This window comes from Ascidiella aspersa, chromosome 3, assembly GCF_963924565.1.
Source record: "Ascidiella aspersa chromosome 3, kaAscAspe10.2, whole genome shotgun sequence".
In the NCBI taxonomy this organism is placed as follows: domain Eukaryota; kingdom Metazoa; phylum Chordata; class Ascidiacea; order Phlebobranchia; family Ascidiidae; genus Ascidiella; species Ascidiella aspersa.
This window is the reverse complement of record NC_139449.1, coordinates 32,563,868-32,580,396: the sequence shown is the minus strand read 5'-3', so window position 1 is coordinate 32,580,396 and position 16,529 is coordinate 32,563,868. Positions and strand designations below refer to the sequence as shown.

The following is a 16,529-nucleotide window of genomic DNA, read 5'->3' as shown; positions in this document are numbered from 1 at the left end:
TTAGGTCACAAAGTCAATACTCGCGTTGCCTTAATTAATTCTCGCAAAGATCAAACGCTGACAAGAGCACTTTCACGACTGTGCATTTACGTGTAGCCACATTCAAAGTAAGTCACAGAAAAAGGTTGCTTGAAAAATCGCGGTATTTTTAAACGACAAAGGTGACTCAATTCTTGCAAAGAACACGCACTGAACTTTCCATAATCTACACCGGTCGGACTCAAACTTCACCAGCTGACTAAAATAAAATAAATAAATAAAATTTCCTTAAATAAAAGTTGCTTTATTTACACAGCCACCACACACAAGATGCTAAATACCTTAATTTTAAAAGGACTTAACAGATAGTGTGAAGTTAAATGTGGCATGCTAATTTGTTATGCTAATAGGTTATTTTCCGAAACTACCAAAATTTTCGAGGAGCATTTAAGACTTTGGAACACAGTTTGAAAACAAATAACTGAACTTGACCTTATACAGCAACAAATCGTGCACTTTCTATCGTTATAGCGTTGCAAATTCTTTTATAGGATGCAAATGCAATATAATAAGCTGCGGAAAAAATTGATCGAAAAACCTCAATGTCACTCCAAGTCAGCCTAAGCCTGTATTTACACTCATCCTCTTTTTGCCCTGATTCGGCAACTTTACGTCAATTTTTGCGCAAACGGAAGAAACTTCGCTATCTGTTGCCTTTTAATGTGGCTTGGAAATAAACACAAGAAATACGGCTTGAAAAGAGGATTCGATACAAAAACCTGGCCAAAGACAGACTGCAGCAAATAAAGCGCCCTGCGTCTGTAACTGAAGGCTGAAAGCTAAACCGCTCGTCCGTCTTTCCACCGGTCAGTGGGCAGCGGGCCTGTTCGACATTGCATCGCAAATAGCTGAACGGCGTCGACTTGAAAGGGCGCCAGTGCTTTTCGCGACAAACAGCGAATTGGCAGGGGCACTTCCCGATTCTTCACCTTTCTAGGGGGGCAGAGGCGAGACGTCACATAGGCCGGTGCCGAGCGACGGCGCTAGGCTTTCTCACGGCGCCAGCTAAAACACGCAACTGCGATAATACATGACGCTGTACCCTGTGCGGCAAAACAGCGTCGACAGAGAGCTACTTGCAATTGGAACCGACTAGACACATATAGAGTCTTTAATAAGTTTTTAAATAACGACCTTGATTTTGGGAAAGCGATTTTGCATGATTTACGCTTAATTGTAAAATAAGGGTTTAACTGCTTTTATACACCAAGACGCGATACAGCAAAAAGCCTCGACATTAGGATTTTTTTGACTGCAATAATACAGGAACGTGAGATTTGACAAAACAGCTTTACCATAAGGCTACTTTGGGTTCGCGTGAAACCAGGCATTTTAAATTAGAGGTTTTACTCAAATGTTCGTAGGTCTAAAACTACTAACATTTAACTTACTACAACGTTTTAGCGAGTTGTTTGCGTTTTATTTCGTTAGAAATTAGTTTTAGTGAGTCCACATAGTTGTCCAAAATTTGTACGGCAATAATTTACTATTCCCATTGGTTCTGTTTTGATCTCACGCATATATATATAAAAGTAAACTTATCGCAAAATATTTCGTTTCTGCGTCTTTTCATGACACAACTATCTATGCAACCTTCGGTAAGCCTGCTATATTGCCCCCAAACAAATTACGTGTGCGGCATTTATCACGAAAAAGCTTTTCGATAGAAAAACGCAATTAATTTTTCATGGAAATGTATTTTTAGGCGCCGGTTAAATATAACTTGCATGCACATCACTTCACCGGAAGGCCCGGAAACGAATTCGGAATCGAATTCGAAAGGCGAAGCGCGGATGAAAAACGTTTCGCCTTTTCTGGTCAGAAAATGGAATACGGAAAATGGGAATGTTGTCTGAAAAATCTGGAAAAATGTCTCACAAAGATTTAGACTCAGACGCATTCCTATATGTTATACAAAGGATGCAAGCAAATCGTTACCTCAAAATGATATACGTCAACGCGCTTTTCGAAAAAAAAAAATCAGAGTCGCCTAGCTTTGCCGCCGTCGGCTATATCCGTCAAGCAACAATCTTTGCATAATTTACTGCACATATAGTTTCGCTGCTCTCTACACACGCACACGCAAATCTATAAACGCTGAAAGGTCCCTCGCTCTATTGCCCTTCCAATCGACGAAAGCCACTACAAGAGCAACGCTGTTAGGCTCCGTGGCCCTTTTCTGCTTACTCATGCAGGCGCTCTCTCTTTACGTTAAATGTCAAGCCAATCGTCATTAAGGCCTGGGGTATTTTCTATATCGGTCCACGCGCTTCCATCGCTCGTGTCGCCCTGGCAAAAGTCAAGGGTCGCGCTTAAACGTGAGGTCACAAAATGCTGGGTCGGTCGCCACGGGCCTCTCTGATTGCTGATCGTTATTTCGTACCGAAAATACATTCCTGGAATTCGACGATTTCGACAACGCACGAATTTCGACTTGAGGCAATTCTTACATAACGATCGGAGGGCAACTCTTACGTAACGGTACGGGAATTCGGGATGGATTTTTGCATGCTCAGTGCTCGCACCTATGGACTTTTGTTACCACATATTTTTAACTAAGATTATAGTAATATATTTGCAACTCATCTAATTTTAATTTTGATTTCAAAAATTAGTTTTATTTGAGACTCGTCTCATTTTAAAAAAACGTACGAACATTTTTTTTCGAAAATTCACTCTTTTTGCGACTTGCCCCATTTCTAACAACGATTTTATCTCAATTTGTCGCGTGCCCTAAAGTTTTCTAGCGCCTTTCGCGCTCCTTATATAGGTTTTACGAGATCTGAAAATTTGCAATTAACGCAGTATAGGTTAAAGTTTGCTATAAAACTGAGAAAAAGAAAAAAGAAAAACAAATTGGCGAGTCTCACATGTAAGTTAAGTTTAAATCGATTTTTTTTAATAAAAAATCAACATTGACTTTGCAACTTTCCTCATTATATTTGTCCGAAATTTAACAACAGATTTTCTTAGTTTTACCTCTTTTTGAACAACAGACTCGCCTTAATCTGAAATTTATCACCTTTGCACTCTCCTTATTCGTTCGATCTGAAAACCATTCAATCGCCTCCGTCCAGGTAAAAGTAAAACAAGGCTACACAAAAGGCGAAAAAAAGAAACAGAAAAAAGAAAATCTCCTTGGTCGTTTCAAGACGCGTCACGCGGCGAAAACGGATGCCGCCGATCCGTTTCAGTTTTGTATCGACCTTGGGAAAGGGGAAGCGATCGCGCGCCACCTCTATGACGTAACAAAGACGTGCGGCGCGTCGCGGCACCTTTGTGGCCCGGCCGAAGGTCCGGGGCCCAAGCGGGCAAAATGGCGGCTCGCCGTATGACGTCACAATGCATGAAACGCGCCGCGCCCCCGAGCGATCGTGAGAATCGAAGGAGGGGAATGTCGGCTCCTGCTAAGGGCCACATTGGGTCGCTGTCGGTTATTGACCGCTTCGGCCGCATTGGGAATAACACGGGCGGACGCATTGCTGGATATTAGACTTTAGAATCAAAATATTTTTTTAACCTTTAAAATTTATACATTTAGTGGATTTTCTACAAAGTGTTTCCAATTTATATTTCGATATTCCAAGTCCTGAAAGATCCTTAAATGTTTTTAAACGTCTGGCAAAATTTTATATTCACGAAAGATTTTAGCGGTAAGCTTTTTTAAAAAAACATTTCGATGTTAAACACTATGGCCAACAATGTTTTAATGGAAACCAGTTTTTCCGTTAGCGTAATAATTTACTAGTCAGTGGAATTCAATATTTATTTGAAATAAATTAAAAACAAAACAATTTTGACAAAAAAATGGGTTTCGTTACCTTTACATAGCCGTGCAAATAAAAAAAAATAGCCAACCTTTGCAGCGTGAAATTTAAGGTTCAATTATGTGCTTTAAAAAAAGTCATTGAAAGAGTTTTGACTAAAATATTTGTTCGGTAACCAAACGTGCCTTTACAAGTACAAACCGGCAATTTTTACTGTTTTCAAAAAATTAATCCTTTCGTCTCTAGGCTAATTTTATTTGAATCGCTTCCAACATCAAAGGAACGAGAAAATCGGCGTTCGCATATATTTGCAAAGCGCGGCCGAGAACTTCAAAGTTTATTTGTGGATTTGTTTTGGTCGCGCGACCAAACAACTTAGGGTCGCGACTTGAAAAGCGAGCGATCGCAGTTCGAGTGGGATTAGCTTCCTAATCCGTTTGCGCTTTCCCTGACGTAAACAAACACCCCCTCTCGTCGCAAGCCCCCTAAAAGTATCTTGTCCTCGAAAAAAGTTAAACAGTATTACGCCGTGTTTGCCCTTTCGACTGGTCGCCTTGAAGTTTGGCGAAATGACCTTGAAAAACTGAAGGTAAATACATCTAGATCCTTTTCGTGATTGAAGTGCGCCGAAAATTTTAAACTTGAAAAAAATTGCATATTTAATAGTCTTAAGGTTTATAATAAGGTGTATCCACTACTTGCATAATCAATGTCAGCAGTGACGTGCGGTGAGGTTCCTAGATGGTGAGACATTATTTTTTAAGTCGTTTTTACAATATTTTTCTTTAACAATCACAAAAACGGTATCGTACCAATGAAAAAATAGCAGCATGCTTTCAAATTTAGAGTACAATGTTAGGGGAATTTATTTGTGTTATATTGATACATATTTTAACCTATAGTCTATTCGAATTATCTGTTGCTATAAAATGTATTTTTATTAATGTGAATAAATATATAAATTAATTATTAAAATAAAACCTCACATTTGATATTTGATATGAAATATTATAGGCCCAACATTACTTTTAAGGGCAGAGTTTATTGTTTTAAAACGAAATAGTAACCTAAAGAAATATGTCAATTCGCCGTCAGACAAAGGCCACAGTTTATATCTGACGTTACAGCCATTTTTATTGTGAGTCAACGCAGACAACCTGAAGTGAACTCGATTAAATGTCACCCGCGTCTTGACAGAGAAGAAATACTCGATAAACGCGCCCTTCTGAAAGTAAGGAGGTCCAATAACTCTTTATTGCGACACTGACACCTGGTATTTAGGACAATATATTATTATCGACTGTCCGATACGATGTAATAACTAACAACATGTTGTTCAAATAATCAAATTTTAAAATTAGTACATCCAACAGTCATGATCATTAAGCCAATACGGTGAACATGCTCAGCCTTATAACGTGTATAAATAAATTGAATTCGGTTGTTAACTTTTGTGTTCTGACAGAGATAACTCTTTAATTTGAAAACGCCGGGTTTGTGTCAATAGCTAAAATATCTTTCTTTTTACAGTAAAGTATGGATACCATAAGGCGTGGTATCGGCCCCCGACCGACATTATAGTATTTATGTAACGCAAAATCCTTACTTTTTGGTAGCTTTTTGGTTTATTTTTTTCAGCAAACCACTCAATACGTTTAAGACAAACAAAAATAGAAAATCTTTCGCTGTTCTTATTTTTCAGGAATTTTTAACGTTACAAGTCTAATCTGTAATGGCGTGTATATACAGGAATCCAACAAGAGTAAAAAATGTCTATTGACCAGAAAAACATCAGAAATAATTAGGTGATATTAGTCTCAAACCAAAAAAAACACCTACGCATTTTTTGCGACGCTTTAAAATTTTCACACGCTTAAGAAAACATTTTAGGTCATAAATCACAGAAATTGCTGGCTAATCAAGAACCAAAAGATACCAAACTTGTCTGCGACTGTGCCAGTTTCAAAAACAACGACGACCGAACTGCGCAATCAGCCCGGACAGAGAGCTCATTTTGCCGGCTCAGCAATACAGGCAAATTAATAAATGGCTTCACAACACGGGCAATAAGTCGGCTACACCTTGATCGAACTCGCTCGACTTTCTCTTTGAGCGTTTACCGTAATCAGCGCTCGCTTAGCTGAGGCGCCGCGCACGTCGCAATAATTTTACAACCGCTAGATTTACGAGCAGTCAACAATGGCGCATTCCATTTCGCGACCTCCAGGTGACCCAAAACCGCGCGCGCGGCGTTTCTCGGTATGCGCTCGATATTTAACGCGACTTTTATCGTTCGCAGTTTCCCGATACGTGGCAGATTCGTTTTCGCGGCCCTATAAAATCAATGAACGCTTTCGTTCTGTTTTCGGGGTTATTTGTCTTCTTCGATCAAATAGAGCCATTCTTTTTACAAAAAAAACAAGTGTCATTATTTTGAGCTGACAAGCTTTTGCTTATAACAAATCTCTTGAGAACCGTGTAAGGAAATCTCGCAAGGAAATGTGTAAAAGTAGCACAAATTCTTTCTAAAATTGACTGAACAATATTTGCTGAGTAAAACAGTTCCAAAGTTCTCTAAAGAAAAGTAGTTAAACGCCCAAACAAATGTCATTAGAAAAGATAATAAATTGCTTTTAGGGTTGAATTTAGGCGCTTGTTAATTCCTGTTTTCGCCTATGAAAATGTCAAATGCAAAAGGACGTGCCTCTTTTTCTGAACAATTTTACGTACCTTATCCTGCCCAATAACGATTAAGTGGGTGATATAAAAGCCAAACACTTTGCAAAACACAGTTACCTGTTTCCAGGGGGGAAAATGCGCCAAATAAGGGGTGAGAAGCAAGGCCCTGCCGCCCCTCACCCCTCACCCCCATCCCATATCCTGGATAACGGCGTAAAAAACTCTGTAAAGGCAACTGCGTAGCCGCTCAATGGCTGCGATTGTTTTTGGCCTTTTATCGTCGATTAAACGCAATTTAACTGCAAAACAAATAGGAACGAGAGAGGCCGACGCGCCGTTAAAGCTACCCTTGTGCAAAGTTCATTGGCACCGAGACCCCGACCCGCACTTCTATTTTCGTTGGATTTGTCAAAGGCATTTTAACGCTGGTGGTGTTTGGACGCTAAAACTCGTAAAATGTAACTGCGTTCGAACTTGTCAGTTGTCAGTTTGGCAGGGACGAGTACGCGACTTGACTCGCCCGAACTCGGCACCATAATTGGGTAAAGGATCGAGTAGTTGCGAGGAGATATACATTGAAATAATTCAACACTAAAAATTGATCCTAAAATGGTAAATTCATATTGGTTTTTTAAAGCCTATGTTAAAAAGCCTAGTTTCTTGAAAGCCTAGTTTTGAAAACGCATTTTAAAAATAGATGTTACACTGTTTTAAGAAACTGGTCTATGTCACAGGATTCATTGTCCACATTAATCAGAAAATATAAAACAAAAAATTGCCCAATTTCGACTTTTTTTATAAAGCTATTTGCTCAGTTTCAATCGTTGTTCATTCTGTTTTCTCCTATAACCGCTTAAAGTTGCAAAGTTACCATGACTAAACATTTGCGATGGGATCACCAGTACAGGGAAACATTTAGCTAAGAAAAAAATATCATGTCAAACACGCTTGTTTACCAAACAAAATGCCATCGCCAGTCGCAATTTCTCCAACTTTCATTTACCGTGCCAAGTTATTCGAAAACTTCCAAAAACTATTTGGAACGCGCAATCATTTACCCGACCCGCTTTTAAGCCAGAATAGTTTGTTTGCTCCAAGATATTGAACTGAGGAACGCTATTTCCCGGAAAAAGATGCCGACGAAAAAAAGGTAGCGCCACCAATAAAAGATTTGTTACACGAAAACGGGTGAGTCACTTTAAAAAGCGCAACATTCCCGAGTGCGACTTGTAATACTTGCCGATACGTCATCAAAAGCGTACGTGTAAACGTGACGTCATGCGCCAGTCAGGACCCGGCGGTAAGACCCTTGGAATGGTGTCGGTAATGTCTGTTTGAGCGCTGTTGTGGATACCCTGTTGATAGAGTCTGGCGGCAGCTAGAAAAAGATGGGGCCAGCAAACAGAAGATGCTTTCGCAAACATTGCTGGCCGAACGGCGTCGCGACCCATTTTGCTTTTCGCCAACAGTTTTTTCGGAAGCCCTGAATTCGCATGCCGCTATATTTATCAATGTGTCGCGATCCTGAATCTGAGAATTCGCCTTTTTACGAGTGGTCGTTTGACGAGGAATGGCATTCTGCGCATTCCTAAATCACCGCATGGGCTTAATTTGTACGCTACTGCTACTGATTCCGGGGAAATTTTGTATTTTGTCTGTCACAGCGTCGCCTATGTTACGTCACAAAAGCTATGCAAATGCCGCGTCACAAACCAAAAATGTAGTGTTGTATAACTTACGATTTTGGCTTTTCAAACTTTTAAATCTACCACCCCGTATAAATTGGTAAAATTATTTCTGACCTTTAAGATTTAACGGTAATAACTAGAATATTTTTGTTGTTTTGTATGTATTTGTTAAGGTATGTGCAACTAAACAAGGATTGTTTTTCAACGGCTACAAAATCTCGATATGCTAAGTCAGAAAATTGTAGGCCTACTTGTGTGTTTATTTGACGACAACTATAACATGTAGGTAACGAACTACACATATTTTTAAATAAACCAAATAAATGTTCTTGTTTGTTGCAATAATTACGGCCAGTTTTCCCCCTGCAATGTAGGATTCATTACTAAATCAATAATTTTAAGCGCTACTGTTAAAACACCCTTGGTCTTAATTAACGCAATATAAAATATCAGACGAAATATTTTAATAAATCAAATACAATATTGGTTAACTATAATTCAATTATTATCCAAAACAACCTTTACATGTTTTTAAATATTGTTTATATATTTTGAACCATGTAATAAAGAAACATTAATTAGAAAAATAGCCATATTCTAAAAAACAAGATTAAAAACTGTTTTTACTGTACTTCAAATATAAAAGGAAATCCCCAAATAGATAAAGGAATTCACGAAGCCAGGATAAGCAAATGTTTTGCTTTATTTGCATTCCTAATACAAACTAACCCAATACTTCGCCAGCGCTTTGCATGCTGTGCAACTTATTGTTACAAGGAGTAGTGTCAAGTCGGGTTAGCTTCCAGCCACATCCCCAACCGGGCAATTATGACATCACAAACAGCAGAACAAAGACATTCCAGGATCTCGGCGTTTCCCAGTCCAGTCGGCCAACCAACCGCGTTCGAGAGATTTCCCGCCGCGCCGCGCGCCAACCGCGAACCCCATAAATTATGACATCACAAAGGCGTGCAAAATTGAAACAATGCGGCAATAAATCGTCGCTTTTTTGACGCTCAGTTGCCCAAGGAGTTTCGCGATTTGGCAAAAAGTGATGTAACCACGAGAACTGTGACGCGCGCTTGACGTCACAATTGGATATCGTTAGATTTATTTTGCCCCACTGCGTAAAGGGATTAATTGCTGTAGTTGTAACCGTATAATGTGGCTAGGAAGGACGTCGTTAGCAGAAATGACCCGACAATGAACTCCGAATTGGACGAGTAGGCAACCCGAGTACTCGAACTGGCATTTCGCACTACTCGACTTACAGAAAAAATATTCATTTTCGCTTAAAATAAAAATTTGCCTAATTTTTTTTTATTTTTGAACCAAAACAACTTATTTATGACGTCATTGTACTTACAAGAACACTTGGACTAGGACTTCGACTCGGTACCAATTTGACATCTTGCATTACTCGACTCGCATCACATTTATCTTGTTTAGAATAAACGTTTCCCGCATTGTTTTTTAAAATTTTAAACAAAAACCTTAAATGTATTACGTCATAGATTACGTCACTACCCGAGTACAGGAACTCGGGAGTTTGACAAACAGGCCAACCCTACTATTTTAATTGTTATTGAACAAATACAATTATGGCGTCATTGCAATTATTCTAAGAGATAAGTCTATATCTTTGCAATTACCCGAATTGCTCCGGAAGTAGATTATATTATAAATATGTGAATGTTCACTTTTATAGCGATCTTAAAATATTACTTCTTTACTATATATATAAAACTTACACTCACGTTCAACGTTTTAAACAACCCATTTCTGAACCTATTTTTAGCATGTGCGAGTATTTTTCATCTATAGTGACATAGACCTTTTTAATTGTTCAGTTTAAACGTCGTTAACCTAATATATGCAATCCTTTTGTTTGATTCACGACATATTGTAAATTCGAATGTTACAAGCGTACTAAAATATTGTTTTCGTTCAGAAAAAACTTTCTACTTAGGCAACAACAACATACTACTAATGTAGCTAATAAATTAATAGAAAACAATACAGTATTACTTTTAAATGTAATGCTTGTGTTAATGTTTAAAGTTTACAAATAAAGATCTAGTTAAAAAAACAGCAGTTTTATATTAAAAATCTAGCATTTTAAATTTAAAATATAATTTTGTTTCTAGAGGAAAATAGTTAATAAATACCTTGAGGAAATATATTTTAGTTGTAGTACTTTCAATAACTGAAAAATAATATATTTGAAGCACAAAACGGTCAAAAAAGTAGATACACCTCGGATGGGACTCGAACCCACAATCCCTGGCTTAGGAGGCCAATGCCTTATCCATTAGGCCACCGAGGCGCCGCATAACAACATAACAAATCGCTTGATAATTACATGAGACAAAGTGAGTCTTGCATTGATTTACTTGTGTATTTTGTTTTTCCTTGCTGTATGTATGTTTCCATGGGATGTAAAGGCTTGGTTAAGGGTTAATAAATGATGTTTTTGTGCCGGAGCCATAGCATTTTTGGGCCAATTAGGATCTATCGAAATTGTAGTGCAAAAAGCGTCAATAAATCCGGCCTTTTTGCAATCAGAAACAACCAGTCGTTAAAAAGTTATCCACAGTGAGTTTAGCATTTTTTAATGTTAAATTTAAAAAATATTTGTTTTTAACCTGCATTGGGCATTTTTCTTATCCGGAAAGAGAAGGCCAATTTTATCGAATTGACAAAAACACTTGGTAAGCTATAAATTGCGTCTAAATCTGTAAATGTCATTCTCTCCAGTTTATGGCGGACTGAAATAAAGAAGTGACGAAATTGAATAAAGATGTTGAGTAATGCGGTATAGGCTAGTAAACGAAAGCGTCAAAAAAAAAATTCGAATTAGAAAAACACAAATGAGTGCTGGTTTATCTTGAGATTTAGAGAACAGACTTGTTTATTTTGCACCTCGCCAAAACCAAAAAGCAAGTTGATTTATGCGGAAGTATAAACCTAATAAAATAACACCTCGGATGGGACTCGAACCCACAATCCTTGGCTTAGGAGGCCAATGCCTTATCCATCAGGCCACAGAGGCGCCGATAAAAATAAACAACACTAACTCTTGTTATCAGTAAGACCATGAGTCTTCGAGTGTTTAATGTTCTCTTACAATTTCTTCACTGTTTTTTTAAACCCATACAAAATAAGATCAAACGTGATAGTAAATTTTCAAAAAATAATCTTTTAAATTGTTTTGAAATTTAAGCACATTAGAAATTTTAAGCGTCGCGTATGTATTTAGATGTGGCACTTAAGTTAAATATTTATGAAGTCACTAATTTGTTTAAAAAATTATAGTTTTGCATCCGTTTTATTATTCGATTTAATTATTATTAAAAAAAATGTTTTTCGTGATAGGATATGATTGATTGCCTTTTTGTAAAATATATTTTGCGTATTTGACATTGTTTTAAAACTAGGTTTTTCGGTCGTATTTTAAAGTCCTTTTAAAATAACTTAATATCGTCTCTGACGTGGCTGGCGAAGCATTATCGTTGTAATTTTTTGAAATTGTTGCTCCCACCAGGTTTACCCAGTTTGCAAACAGGCATGAGTAAAGCGGGACAGAGACAATTGGTGGGCAACTTTTGGACGCAAAAATGTGAAGCTTTCGCAACATCCCACCATTATGCAACAGTTCGCCATAAGATTACGGAGACGTGAACTCCAAAAAACAATATTAGTAGTCGCCTGGTACAGCCAAACAACGCGATTTTAAAAATAATCATTAACTATTTTAAGTTACCCAACCATAGCTCTCGTTTTAAATAATTTAAAACCTTCAAGTGTGTGATTTATTTAAGCGTTTTCCAGAAAAAGACTCGCATAGACATGCCAAAAAGTACTTCTTAATACTTGCGCTGATTTTAGACTTGAAGAAAATCGATAAGCCTTTGCTTATTCCCGGGCAAGACGGCTGAAAAAAAAACAGGTTCGCCAGAAACCCTTTGGCCGTTTCTTCCCACCTCGCGCGAACCCGTCGTAAAACTGTCGACGGCGGACAGCGACAATCGCGCGACGGCTCTCTCTGCCATTATGACGTCATAGCGCGAGGCAACCTGCAGCAGTGGCGGTGGCAGCGACGACTTGTGCAGAAGAGACGACCCTAATTTACAGGTTTGATCTTTAATTTATGGCCTCGCGGTCGCGGCGTACTAACAGGGCGCCCCTCGTAAACGCATTTTCCCCTCCCCACTCCCGTTTTGTGCTTCTTGCGGCCGAGATCGGCAAGACCTGCTCCACTGACCCAATACACGTGTCTAACGCTGCCGCCGGGTACAAGGTTGCGACGGCAAAGAGGCCGTTTTTCGCCGTTGCTATTTTGTTTGATTTTGAAAAATAGAGCCTCGGTCGGCCCGGTAATTTCTGAATCATTGTTGAACAAAAGACTCTAGCCTTTAAAACTAAGGTCAGTTTCAAACATAAGTTTCCTAGTTTCGGTTGGTTTGGATGTTTTTCGACCTATAGGATGTTCGAGCGTTAAACATTGTAGGGACCCGGTACTTTTACTACTATACCGTATGTCAGTGGTCTCGGACCTATGGGTTGCCTAAAACGTTTAATGGGGTCGCTGTCACTCACCAAACTCTGCAGTTTTTGTGTTAACATTGCGCAGTGAGTATATTAAAACAGATGAAAAAAATCGTGTTTTTTATGTTTTAACTTCAAATTCACATGTTATTTTAAACTTTTGCTACAATGTGTAGCCACAGCTTTCTGGATTTGTGTAAAACTTGAATACACTCAAACGTTTGTGTTATTTATTTTAGGCATACCTTTTAGAAAAACCAATTGAGGTCGCATATAAATGTTCATTTTATTTGAATTGGGGTCGGTTAATAAAAAGGTTGGATACCACTGCCGTATGTTATACTACTATTGATACTTCCAATTGCGTGTTCTTGAAGCCAGTTAAAGTTTATTATTAATCCACCTTATTATAGTGTTACATGTTTATAGAGCTATACACGTAATAATAAACCTAAAGCGGACCATTACGAAAAAAGATGCCAATTCTGAATTAATGTAAATAAAAATGCTATGTTTTTGTTTAAAGTATAGTTAATTCCCTTTTTGTGTTCCGAGACAACTATTCGAAAATAAATTAAAAAACGTCCACTTTATATAAACCAATTATTTTACGCATGAACGATTTTTGATGATAGATCAAAAGTTTTCAACACACAAAGTTGGACGGGTGGCTTTGCTGTTTTTCGTACAAATCTCTTGCATCTGTATGACCAGCTCCCAGTTACCAAGGTAATAATCGCTGTGTAAAATAGGTTTTAAACGTTAACTGGTTGTGTCATCATGCGTTAAGCTGTTTACTGGGCGTTTTACATCCAGGCATAAATTAAATTAAGGTTATTTAAAAGTTCAGGTTTCATTTTCAAAATGCAAACTCTGAATGTTCTGCATGAGAATGTAAGCAAACGCCACTTTGATGTCACACAAATACTGCACGCCGATATCACTGAAGCGCAAAACCTTACGTCTGATAAGTGATAACTTGTTATTTATTTATTATTCTAAAAACATAAACTTTAGACATCCATGTATTTTCGTGCACTATCCTTATTAACTGTACCGGGCTAATCCCGATTTTAATTAGGAAAACTCTGGTTTATTTTGTAGTTTTATAGTTTTTCGGAATTCGAAATCTAATTTTAAAACGCTAAAATTAATCTAGTTATTACCAAGTTGGTAAAATTGAAACAAAATTGTCTGTTTTTGAGCAAACAAAAGAAAACCAGTCGTTGATAAGTTTTGTCGTTTCAGCTTCGTGTTATCGTTTCATTAAAACGGAGGGAAACGGCTTCGGAAAAAAACACATAGTCGCGAGAGTTGAGAATAAAGTAGACGCGACAAAACAACGATATCCGCAACATACAAGATACGACAGGGAAGCGAAAAATTGATGACGTCATACAGTGTCGTGACGTCACGTCTCGATTGGACGCGCTCGGGTTGAAATCTCCGTAAAGTGCTTCGGAGTTAAATTTGATTATTAGTGGAGGCGGTAAAGCGACGATACGAACGAATACGACACTAAAAGTGAGATTGAATATTGCACGGTTTTTGGAACGGAAGAACTTTCGACTGGATTTTTTTCGACGAAACTTTCTGCCAAACTTTTTACTCTAATTTTAACCGTTTAAGGCGGGAAAAGGGCGATAGGTTATCTTTCCCTATTTCATGAAATAGGTTAAAGTAGTGGTTTTCCGGTAAGACTGGTTGACGTTGTGTAACTTCTTCTATTTTGGAACAAGAAATGGCAATTACAAAGCATACGAATCATATATAGGTCTTTAATTCCTAGCACCGAAAACGGTTTATTTTAATTTTTTTGCAGATCTATAGTCTGCCATACTAGACGAGCGTTCTGTTACATTTTTAGGGAAACTTTTTTCGGTAAAGGATGGAAGGGGTGGTAGCGAAAGCAACTGACAAGTTTGAACCGTTTTGCATGGCGATAACGATTTAAGTGGTACATTTCAAAGCTGGGACAATTGCCATTAATAAATGGGCTAATCATGGGATCTCCAACCAATAAATGCAGTTAACTTAACTATATAACTGATTAATATTTTTTAGTGCACTTTCTAGCCTGAACAACTTTAAATAAGAGCATCGCTATTTCAGCGAATAGGTCCGAAGAATAACACTTAAAATATAAAACGACTTGCGAAACCTTTCCAAGGTTGACGAAACAGAGATAACGTTAACAACACACTTTCCAAGCTATTTACGCTTTTAAATGTAACTTTGTCTGCTACGTTAGCGGTATATAGTCCTGTCTCCTTTGACACAGTATATATCCTCATCGTCTATTAATTATAGGTTATAAGAAGAAACAGGAATGCATGTCAAAAGCGTAACGGCTTGGATATATCGGCCAGGCATCGAACCCACAACCTTCGGAATATAAGAGAATTGAAAAAATCTGGCAACAAAGGCTGAAACTGGACGAATTGCGACCGTGGAGATAAAAGATTAAGTATGGGAAAAGCGTAGAATCCGGAAACAACATCCGTTGGCGGGCGGGGGTTTGAACCAACGACCCTCGGAACTCATTCCTTGCTGGAAGTCAAGCGACTTTTCCGCGGCGACTTTTTGGGCGAATGGAGCAAGTCGAGTAGCGACGAGTGACGGCGCGTAAGGACGCCAAAGCGCGCTCGCCTGACGGGCGACGGGATCGGCGATGACGTCACGCTGCGTGACGACTGGAAGTTTGATGACGTCACCGCGGCCGATCGCAGGTGGGCCAGGGAGGGCGAGCGCAGACGAGAGGCGAGCACGGCCACGCAACGGTCACCGAACATCTTGAGACCGTCGTGGTAGGTGGATAAGCGAGCACGGAACTCCTGGGTTCGGGGCAGTTTTTAAAAGATGTGAAGAAAGTAATTACTTAATATAAAAAAATTATAACGACGAATCTGGCTTTTGCATATTTTGTACATTTCTTCAAAATCCAGCTTAGGTATCATTTTGAGGTATGCTGAAAATGAATAAAGAGTTATTCGAAACGATCAAAATGATACCTACTTCTGTATGGGCTTTGATATTCTTATTACAGCGTATTTAGATTTATAAAAAATGCATTAGGCAGAAAAACGCCTGTTTTCGACGAGATTTATATTTCATCTTAAAAAAATAAACAAAAAGTCGACGTGTTTGTAATTTTGCATTACAGTTAAGGACTTGGTTCAGTGACAATAAGGCGATTATGGAAAATAGAAACGTAGATTACACAAATAACGTTTCGATTGTCGCTACTACGATTTATGGATGTAGGTAACTCTGAGCTATAAGGAATCGGGTTGTGGCACTTTTTTAGCAGATCATAGTGGTAACAAAATCAAACTAACTATATACATAATGGTTCACAAAATCGAACTAACTATACACAATGGTTCACAAAATCAAACTAACAACATAATGTCAGTTATTGCCCAACAACCATATTCGTACGATAATTCCATTTTTTATTAAACTATCAGATCCATTTATCTCTGTGTAATATAATTACAGACAGATCGCTTTGTTTCGTGCCAAAACTGTGACCTGAAATTGGAGATCAATAGAATAAGCGTAAAAATGCTGATGGTAATAAACTAGAGATTCAGCGGCGGATAAACTCAACATAAAAAGTACAAGCTCTTGCTTAAGCCAGTATTCATTGCAGCGCAGCAGTTTTAAAATATGAGCATAGCTTTTCAAGCGTGAAACAATGGCAAAAGCTTTGGGCCATTCAGCACGATAACAACATTATAAAAGTATATGTAATTGCATATTGAAGGGACCTGCAAAACAGCAACAGTAAGAAAAATTGAAGGAC

General features: G+C 38.3%; 1 protein-coding gene and 1 non-coding gene across 2 annotated transcripts in view; both read right to left on the bottom strand.

Annotated features, from left to right (window-relative positions):
• Nucleotides 1-10,426: 10,426 nt before the first annotated feature.
• Trnar-ccu (transfer RNA arginine (anticodon CCU)) lies at nucleotides 10,427-10,499 on the bottom strand. The gene has a single exon. It is a non-coding gene; the product is annotated as a tRNA-Arg (tRNA).
• Nucleotides 10,500-14,430: 3,931 nt separating this feature from the next.
• The window catches only part of LOC146162538 (arf-GAP with Rho-GAP domain, ANK repeat and PH domain-containing protein 1-like), a 57,137-nt gene continuing 55,038 nt past the window's right edge, over nucleotides 14,431-16,529 (bottom strand). The window contains exons 40-41 of the mRNA XM_083385225.1: nucleotides 15,942-15,996; nucleotides 14,431-15,555 (exon numbers count right to left, since the gene is read on the bottom strand). Of these exons, the coding sequence (XP_083241351.1) occupies nucleotides 15,262-15,555; nucleotides 15,942-15,996 (349 nt within the window). The 3' untranslated portion in view covers nucleotides 14,431-15,261. The remainder of the gene's footprint in view (nucleotides 15,556-15,941; nucleotides 15,997-16,529) is intronic.